The sequence below is a fragment of the Lineus longissimus genome, chromosome 19 (genome assembly GCF_910592395.1).
Source record: "Lineus longissimus chromosome 19, tnLinLong1.2, whole genome shotgun sequence".
Taxonomy (NCBI): Eukaryota; Metazoa; Nemertea; class Pilidiophora; order Heteronemertea; family Lineidae; genus Lineus; species Lineus longissimus.
This window is the reverse complement of record NC_088326.1, coordinates 10,877,253-10,887,080: the sequence shown is the minus strand read 5'-3', so window position 1 is coordinate 10,887,080 and position 9,828 is coordinate 10,877,253. Positions and strand designations below refer to the sequence as shown.

The following is a 9,828-nucleotide window of genomic DNA, read 5'->3' as shown; positions in this document are numbered from 1 at the left end:
AGGAAAGATATCCGGGATCACCAGGCAAAGAGTCAAAAGATACAAAAGCAAATTGACCCCCTAGTGAAGAAAAAGGAGGTTTTTATAATGAAACAACTTGTCACAGACGTTGACAAACTCGAGATAGACAAGGCAAAAATCATCGCAGATGTCAGAGAGAAGTTCACCAAATATTCTAAGGAGAATCGGCACCTCTAGTAGTGAATTTACTAAATGTTACGAGTTTTCTTATGTTGGTTTCCTTGAGTATGTCTCTCAGTGACGTGAGACCGTACCGTCTCGCGCACATCTCTCCCCACGAGCATCCTGTTCACAACGAAGTCCTTCCCGAGACTCAGCAGCGTCCATGACAACACCTTGTTTTCACAAATCACCATGTATGCCCCGACTCCGTTCAGTTCAAATGTCAGCCAATAAGATACAAGAATTACAACTATATAAATATATATAAATATATATAATAAATATATATAAATATTAATTTAACTCAGAAATAACTTTGCATAGTGGAATCTGACAACTTTACCGGATTTCTTTTGCAGATTTACAATAATTAAAATAATTTTGGTTTTCTGCATTGTGGTATTCTCACATGACCGACTGAATAAACACGCACGCGAAATTAACATGCAGCGATCGGGGAAAATTTATACACGCCCCAATTGTACACAGATAACGCGAGAGCGTGCGTTAATGACAAAATATTAGCTGCGAAATCTAGTGATATTTGGGGGTCGACCTGTGTCTTGAAAGACTCGGGGTCAATGTAGTAAAATCTGGAGTGACCCGACCACTCTTTTGATTACATTACAGAGAGTGGCCCGGAACTGACCAATAGTGGTTACATACTGGCCACCTGGCGGGAGCCTATACGTCGGGACAACGTATAATATAACAGGAGTTGGTCGTCGATTTTCAAACATGGAATATTTTATTGAATTAAATCTGCTAGTCCACACTAACTGACAATCAAATTTGTGTAATTTATGACTGAAACAGACAACTCATATGAAAAACCAACTGGTAGAATTTTTTTGCGTCGGCTGAATTATTGGCGTGATCTGGCGTTAGAGAACGGGAATAGACATAATTGGTCCATTGGTAGATGTTAATATGAAAACGAACCAAAGAGGGGTTTGATCACATTCAAAGCGTGTCTGCACCGTCTATGCCTTCACTGGCGACGACAACAGAACCGTCTCATCGATCATAACAGTCGATTTTGCTGAAAAATTCGTATCCATGTGACAACTATTAAATCATTGGATCAGTACTACATCAAAATCATCGCGTGACTTCGCAAGTGTTGAATATCGATTTATGCCTTATTAGTGCACAACGAGCATATTCTGTTGTCTAGTATCTGGTATATCGTCTAGACTCGAGCTCCATAGCAACATGTTGGCAACAGGTGCAACCATCCCAGTAGTCGACATCCCTTGACCAAGTAAAACAGAATTGCTCAATGCAGGTTTTATCCATAAAATCAACAAAGAGCCATAATTGAAATGCGGGCGTGCATTACAGCGAAAACATCGTAGCCCGAGTCAGGGATAAATTCGGCTGAAACGTGTTGGTCTCAATCGCCTGGATTATTCAATTATTTGAAAGGTAAGGACAATGCTTCGACTCACTGGCATCCACATGTCGTTCTCGACCCACAAGTCGGTGTCATGCACGCCCCCCCCCCCCTCCACCACCACCACCACCAACATCTCATCACCTCCTTCGCACTGGTAAACTCTCCTATCTCTGGAAATACTCACCTGGGTGTGTGCGCGAGAAATGGTCTTGTTTTGATCAAAAAAATACATGAGAAACTTTATTAGAACGCTAGAAAACAGAATATGCATAGGCGTAGTCAAGATTTCTATCGGGGAGGTCGTTTTTCCAAAGCCCTTTTCCAAAACTTGAGGGACTTACGCAGAGAATTTGAAAAACATCTTTCAGCACTGGTGATTTACGCGGTTAAATTCTAAGATTTCTTTCCAAAAAGGGGTTCGTTCCAGCGTTTTAATCCTTTTAAAAGTTCATTCCGACCACAACCGCTCCAAGAAATGATGACTTTGTGCAGGGTATATGGTGACTGAGCTACTGGAGATTGTGCTTCTTCTCAGATCATGACATTTCTTCGATTATAAACGAAACCTCTGTGCAAATTACGTGTAGTTAAATTTTATGTGCTGTAACATCGGGCCTTTTTTCTGGAGCAGTTGTGGGCGGAATGAATTTTTGAATGGATTAAAACACTGAAACATGATGTATCGACCAATTCTATAGTTAGGTTTGATGAAAATCCGAGAGGAATTGTTAAAATTAGTCGAGCAATATGCAACATTTCTGAACAACTTGAATCAAACTATATTGATGTCACTTTATAAAAGCTATAAATTTGGACCCTGAGACCCTGGGCACATATTTGAGGCCGTTAATTTTTGTCTTTCCAGAACACAAGATGTCCGCCGCTGACAGCAGCTTGAGCAGTGAATTAGAGTGTGCCATCTGCTCCGATCAACTGAAACAGCCGAAGAATATCGGTCCCTGCAACCACACATTCTGCAAGGAGTGCATCGATAAGTATTGGGTGTCCCTTGAGAAGCAGAGAACAATTCCCTGTCCACAATGCCGCGAAGAATGCCCAATCCCGTCAAATGGCGTGGACGACCTGAAGGATAACTTCATGGTAAACAACATCATAGAGACATATCGAAAGCAACAACAGGGAGCTGCACTTCTCGCGGAAATCAAATGTATCCAGTGTCCGAATGAAGCCTCTTCTTTCTGTAAAGAATGCGACTCTAAAATGTGCCCTGGATGCATAGGACAGCATGACAGTGACCTGAGTACAAATGCCCACGACCTCTATGGACTTTGTGCAACACATGGCAACGGACTACTGTTCTTCTGTAGCCCTTGTAAAGAAGCTGTCTGCAGTGGCTGCAGAATATCTGATCACACGCAGGGTGACCACCACGTGATACCAATCCGTCAAGTGGTTCGTGCTCTAATGTCATGCATTCAGGCATCTTCCACTGAACTTGAAGACCCGAATATGCCTCGAGTTGGAGAGCATGAAGCGAAACTGTCGCAGCTGCGTGATATCGTCCAGCAACAGTCGACTTCCGCTGAAAAGCAAGCGACTGTCTGTACCGAAAAACACATAGCTAAGAATAGGGAAGACATCCGGGATCACCAGGCAAAGAGTCAAAAAATACAAATGCAAATCGCCCTCTTGGCGAAGGAAAAGGAGAAGGAGGATGAAATAACAAAGCAACTCGTCAAAGACGTAGACAAACTCGAGATAGAGAAGGCAAAAACCATCGCAGATGTCAGAGAGAGATTCGCCAAATCATCTGAGAAGATCAACCTGCGTCTTCGATCCCTTGAGACCCGTAGGAAAGAAATGAAAACAAAAATAGAGCAGGGCCGAGCAGTAGGATCTACCAAGATCACCATTGATACCGAGAGCATTGCTAAACTGACCAGTATCAGTCAGGAACTCGTGAACTTAGTCGGTGCTTTAAGGGACAGTGACACTGTGGCTGTGATAGAGGAAGTCACGAGATCGATCGGTAAAACAAAGCGGGATTTCCGACAATTGAAGAAGGTGTGCAACATAACCTTTCCAAGAAATCAGCCGGGTGCGGTAGTTTTCCAATTGAAGCATCTACCTGACTCTCGCCTTGCTACATTAGGCTCATCTGGTGGTTTTTTCGCGAACACGATTTACTTCCATGACGAAGTATCTTCTTCACTGACGGGCATAATCACAGAGGGAGTTCACCCTGCTCAAGACATGGCCTTCACATCCACTGGTGAAGTAGTAGTGGCAAGACATGAAAAGCCGCCCATTAGAGTGTTCAAGCCTGCTACTGGTGCATACCGTGATATTAACATTACCAATGATGGAAAGGTGATTGATGTGCTGTGGCATGTTGAGACTGATGAGTCTGACAACATGTTTGCCTTAACTTCTTGCAGTAATTCACTTCTTCTTGTTATGAAACCGAATAGCACCGTCATTCAGTGTATCAGGTTACTTGGATATTCTTTCCGTATGGGTTTCTGTTCACTGAATAGAACCCTATATATCGCTGCTCCTCACAGGATCCTGAGGTTTCACTGGAATAATGACATCCTTGAAGAGATCTCATCATGGTCACACGGCGTGGAAGGATTCCGTTGCTGTGATGTTTGTATTGGTAGCGGTGGCGAGGTGTTGGTGGCTGGTGCGATGAGGAATAATGATTTCGTTATCTACCAGGTGACAGAAGGAGCAGATGAGGAGGACATTGAATGGAGGGAGATAGAGTATCAAGATGGTGAGAAGAGAACAAGTCGTAACTTCTCGCCGTGCATCAGCATCAATGATGATAATCTCTGGCTTGCATATGATGGCAAGCCTGAGAAGTTCAAGTTGGTTTAGATAACAAAAGAAGAATGCATGTACTAGGGCCGTATCTATAGCGGGGTGCAGCGTCTTCGAAAAAACGTCTTGTTAATTACAGATTTAGGCACTTTTGGGACAAGAAGTGGTGTTCAAAAAAGTTAAAAACGGTCCTGACCATAAGATTGATAAGAATTATTCAGTAAATTGGAGAGATATTTGTCATATTTTTTAAATGTGCGAGAAAGTACGGGTACTCGTTGTTTAGGGCCATGATTGTACAGTTACCACCAAAATGCGTTCTTACTTGCTCTTAGTACATTTTTTTCTCACCGTGAAACGAAGCACCAAAAATAGACAATGCTAATCCCACTCTTTTTTACTTCCTGTACACCCCGTAGAATCAAAATCCAGATTCCGATTCCGATTCCGATTCCTGAATATGTCTCTCCCATAGCACTGCCAAATATGGTAGTATTTTACTGATGCGTATCCGGCTTCGGATCTAGAGATACTAGGCCTACTATGAATTTATTTCATACCGAACACCATCTCTGCTAAGTCTATGTTTAAAAGGAACTTTATCGCGTCTTGAAGGAAGGTAGCGCTGTTTTCCTGGACGCACGACCGAGGGACTCAGATTTCAGAAATATACGAGATGACTAGAAATGGGGATTTGGCACATAATGTCTGGAGTTCAGGATTTTAAATCGCAACTGCACAACAATATGTCCGACTTTTTTACCAGGTACTCGAGCAGGCAAAAAACAACTGAAGTGTCAAGGGTTTTGTTTTTCTGGGACAGACTGATAATTTGAAGTAATATATGACGTCACTGCCATTGTCTCACAAGTGTTGGCCTAAATTTTGTTCGAGGGAGTCCATGATTCCACCGTTTATCAATTAATGAGACCGCAATACGCCCACTTCTTCGAGATTAGTCAACTTGAAAGGATCTTAGCTAGTGATGAGACCGCTGTACGTCAACTCCCTCGAGGACGGTCAACATGAACCCACTAAGTTGTGTGGAACGAGGCTAGGGGACAAAATGATCTAAGTAATATAATTGACGAGACCGCTATGCGCCTGTAAACTGGAAAGGACCTCATCTGTGAAGAAACATAATTATTGAGGTCAAAGCCAGCAGTAATGACAGTTTCCTACACTGCGCAGGCATTGATGCAGAGTCTTCATTGACAGTTTTGAGAGAACGATTGGACCTATACGAACATTCTGTAACCCTGGACTATGATGACAATCTCTTGAAGTTGTGGATTTCTTTAGCAGAGCTTAAATCCTGGAAAGGACAGAAATAGTCAAATCGGAAGTTGGATGTTTCAGGTAAGAGCGTATTTGCGGAGGTTTTCATTATTTACATATTCGATCTTATTTGCATGTCAAACGTTATTCGTTGACCAATCAAATAGGTTTCAGCTCAACATGATACCAGGGGCAGTGCAGGTGACCATTGGAGCGCGCAATGACCCCTGGGTAAACGAGGTTGGGAAAGACTCTCAATTGACGGACGGTCTCTCAAATAAAAGACGCTGTCAACCTGTTGATGTAAACTTTAAAAAGCAGATTTCATTATGTCTTATCATAACTCTCTGGTCGGATGTAATGATTTGTAATAGGTTGACGTGTTCTAACTTCAGACGAATTTACTTGAGGGGCATAGGGTAGAATGAGGTAATTGTAGCCCCTGCATTGTTTGATGCATGGGGATATCAATCAATATTATAGGCAGGGGCTACAATTAAACCGGGGCTACAATTACCCGATTCTACCTTATCTGCTAATATTCTTTTACATTGTATTAATACAAATTTGAAGTGTTAAACCAGGTAAACCTATCTAGTTTTGGGGGTGTTTGCGGGCAAGGACACGCCCTCTATAGAGAAGAGGAAACAGGTCGGCCGATGAATTTGTCAATACTCATATTTAGACTTTCAACACCAAGCAAAATTCAAATTCTGAAGAGTGTCGTTTTTTCACCGTATGCTTCAAACTCACCTTCCGCAAATGAAATCGGTGCCGAAGTTGTTGTTATTAGTTTATGCTATTCCCAAGAGTGGCACTGATGGTTGCATTTGGTCTCTACTTAATTTGAGACTTGAGATCGTCTGTGAATTGAGAGATCGTTTTTCAAATAAGAGTCAGTCCCGGACAATGTCCGCGGCCGAAACTGATGATCTTGCATGGGCTAACACCGCCTCCTACAAGTAGATGTAGGCACAAGCAAGAGTCACTAGGCTAGTGCCACAGCGCTGGCATCTCCAATTCTTCAGGTCTTCAACTCTATGTGTTCTATCATAAAGGAATAAACAGTGTGTAGTTTTCCCGTTTGTTTCTCTTTGTTATCTCTCCAGAACACAAGATGGCCGCCGCCGCCGCCAACAGCTTGAGCAGAAAATTAGAGTGTGCCATCTGCTCCGATCAACTGAAGCAGCCGAAATATCTCCCCTACACTACACTGCAAGATAGTGTGTGATTCAAACAACACTACCTTGATTATTTTGCTTGTTTTCTTTTCAGAATTCAAGATGTCCGCCGCTGACAGCAGCTTGAGTTGTCTATTAGAGTGTGCCATCTGCTTCGATCAACTGAAACAGCCGAAGTATATCGGTCCCTGCAACCACACATTCTGCAAGGATTGCATCGATAAGTGTTGGGTCTCCCTTGAGAAGCGGAGAACAATTCCTTGTCCACAATGCCGCGAAGAATGCCCAATCCCGTCAAATGGCGTTGACGACCTGAAGGACAACTTCATGGTAAACAACATCATAGAGACATATCGAAAGCAACAACAGAGAGCTGCACTTCTCGCGGAAATCAAATGTATCCAGTGTCCGAATGAAGCCTCTTCTTTCTGTAAAGAATGCGACTCTAAAATGTGCCCTGGATGCATAGGACAGCATGACAGTGACCTGAGTACAAATGCCCACGACCTCTATGGACTGTGTGCAACACATGGCAACGGACTACTGTTCTTCTGTAGCCCTTGTAAAACAGCTGTCTGCAGTGCCTGCAGAATATCTGATCACAAGCAGGGTGACCACCACGTGATGCCAATCCGTCAAGTGGTTCGTGCTCTAATGTCATGCATTCAGGCATCTTCCACTAAACTTGAAGACGCGAATATGCCTCGAGTTGGAGAGCATCAAACGAAACTGTCGCAGCTGCGTGATATCGTCCAGCAACAGTCGACTTCCGCTGAAAAGCAAGCGATTGTCGGTACCGAAAAAAACATAGCTAAGAACAGGGAAGACATCCGGGATCACCAGGCAAAGAGTCAAAAGATACAAAAGCAAATCGACCTCTTGGTGAAGGAAAAGGAGAAGGAGGATGAAATGACAAAGCAACTCGTCAAAGACGTAGACAAACTCGAGAAAGAGAAGGCAAAAATCATCGCAAGCGTCAGAGAGAAGTTCACCAAATCATCTGAGGAGATCAACCTGCGTCTTCGATCCCTTGAGACCCGTAGGAAAGAAATGAAGACAAAAATAGAGCAGGGCCGAGCAGTAGGATCTACCAGAATCTCCATTGATACCGAGAGCATTGCTTACCTGACCAGCATCAGTCAGGAACTCGTGGACTTAGTCGGTGCTTTAAGGGACAGTGACACTGTGGCTGTGATAGAGGAAGTCACGAGATCGATCGGTAAAACAAAGCGGGATTTCCCACAATTGAAGAAGGTGTGTAACTTAACCTTTCCAAGAAATCGGCCGTGTAGGGAAGTTTACCGATTGAAGCATCTACCTGACTCTCGCCTTGCTACATTAGCCTCATCTTGTGGTGGTTTCGCGGACACGATTTACTTCCATGACGAAGTATCTTCTTCACTGACGGGCACAATCACAAAGGGAGTTAACCCTGCTACAGACATGGCCTTCACATCCACTGGTGAAGTGGTAGTGGCAAGACAGAAAAAGCCGCCCATTAGAGTGTTCAAGCCTGCTACTGGTGCATACCGTGATATTAACATTACCCATGATGGGGAGGTGATTGATAAGCTGTGGCATGTTGAGACTGATGAGTCTGACAACATGTTTGTCTTAACTGCTGGCTTTGATTCTCCTCTTCGTGTTATGAAACCGAATGGCACCGTCATTCAGTGTATCAGGTTAACTGTACGTCCTTACTGTATGGGTTTCTGTTCGGTGAATAGAATCCTATATATGGCTGCTGGTGACAGGATCCTGAGGTCTCACTGGAGTGATGACATCCTTGAAGAGATCTCATCATCTTCACACGGCGTGGAAGGATTCGATTGTCTTGATGTTTGTATTGGAAGTGGTGGCGAGGTGTTGGTGGCTGGTTGGAGGGAGAATGATGATATCGTTATCTACCAGGTGACAGAAGGAGCAGATGAGGAGGACATGGTATTGAGGGAGATAGAGTATCAAGATGGTGAGAAGAGAACAGGTTGTTACTACTCGCCACATATCTGCATCAATGATGATAATCTCTGGCTTGGATATGATGACAACATTGAGAAGTTCAAGTTGGTCTAAATATCGGGTGTATGTAGATGACAAAAGAAGAATGCATGTACCAGGGCCGTATCTATAGCGGGGTGCAGCGTCTTCGAAAAAACGTCTTGTTAATTACAGATTTAGGCACTTTTGGGACAAGAAGTGGTGTTCAAAAAAGTTAAAAACGGTCCTGACCATAAGATTGATAAGAATTATTCAGTAAATTGGAGAGATATTTGTCATATTTTTTAAATGTGCGAGAAAGTACGGGTACTCGTTGTTTAGGGCCATGATTGTACAGTTACCACCAAAATGCGTTCTTACTTGCTCTAGTACATTTTTTCTCACCGCACCAAAAATAGACAATGCTAATCCCAATCTGTTTTACTTCCTGTACACCCCGTAGAATCAAAATCCAGATTCCGATTCCGATTCCGATTCCTGAATATGTCTATCCCATAGCACTGCCAAATATGGTAGTATTTTACTGATGCGTATCCGGCTTCGGATCTAGAGATACTAGGCCTACTATGAATTTATTTCATACCGAACACCATCTCTTCTTAATCTATGTTAAAAAGGAACTTTATCGCGTCTTGAAGCAAGGTAGCGCTGTTTTCCTGGACGCACGACCGAGGGACTCAGATTTCAGAAATATACGAGATGACTAGGAATGGGGATTTGGCACATAATGTCTGGAGTTCAGGATTTTAAATCGGCACTGCACAACAATATGTCCGACCTTTTTACCAGGTACTCGAGCAGGCAAAAAACAACTGAAGTGTCAAGGGTTTTGTTTTTCTGGGACAGACTGATAATTTGAAGTAATATATGACGACACTGCCATTATCTCACAAGTGTTGGCCTAAATTTTGTTCGAGGGGAGTCATGATTCCACCGTTTATCAATTAATGAGACCGCAATACGCCCACTTCTTCGAGATCAGTCAACTTGAAAGGATCTTAG

At 43.1% G+C, this 9,828-nt stretch overlaps 1 protein-coding gene across 1 annotated transcript; it reads left to right on the top strand.

The window, feature by feature from the left end:
• Nucleotides 1–1,542: 1,542 nt before the first annotated feature.
• LOC135502819 (uncharacterized) lies at nt 1,543–9,711 on the top strand. Its single transcript, XM_064795922.1, has 4 exons — nt 1,543–1,611; nt 2,448–4,424; nt 6,676–6,714; nt 6,923–9,711. Exons 2-4 carry the CDS (start codon nt 2,456–2,458, stop codon nt 8,899–8,901), a joined length of 3,987 nt encoding a protein of 1,328 aa, XP_064651992.1. The 5' UTR covers nt 1,543–1,611; nt 2,448–2,455; the 3' UTR covers nt 8,902–9,711.
• The last annotated feature ends 117 nt before the right edge of the window (nt 9,712–9,828 follow it).

Coding starts and splice junctions, on each gene's coding strand:
- LOC135502819 (XM_064795922.1), top strand. CDS start 2,456: ATGTCCGCCGCTGACAGCAGCTTGAGCAGTGAATTAGAGTGTGCCATC. Junction 4,425..6,675: donor TGAGAAGTTCAAGTTGGTTT/AGATAACAAAAG, acceptor CCAATTCTTCAG/GTCTTCAACTCTATGTGTTC. Junction 6,715..6,922: donor CTATCATAAAGGAATAAACA/GTGTGTAGTTTT, acceptor TTTTCTTTTCAG/AATTCAAGATGTCCGCCGCT.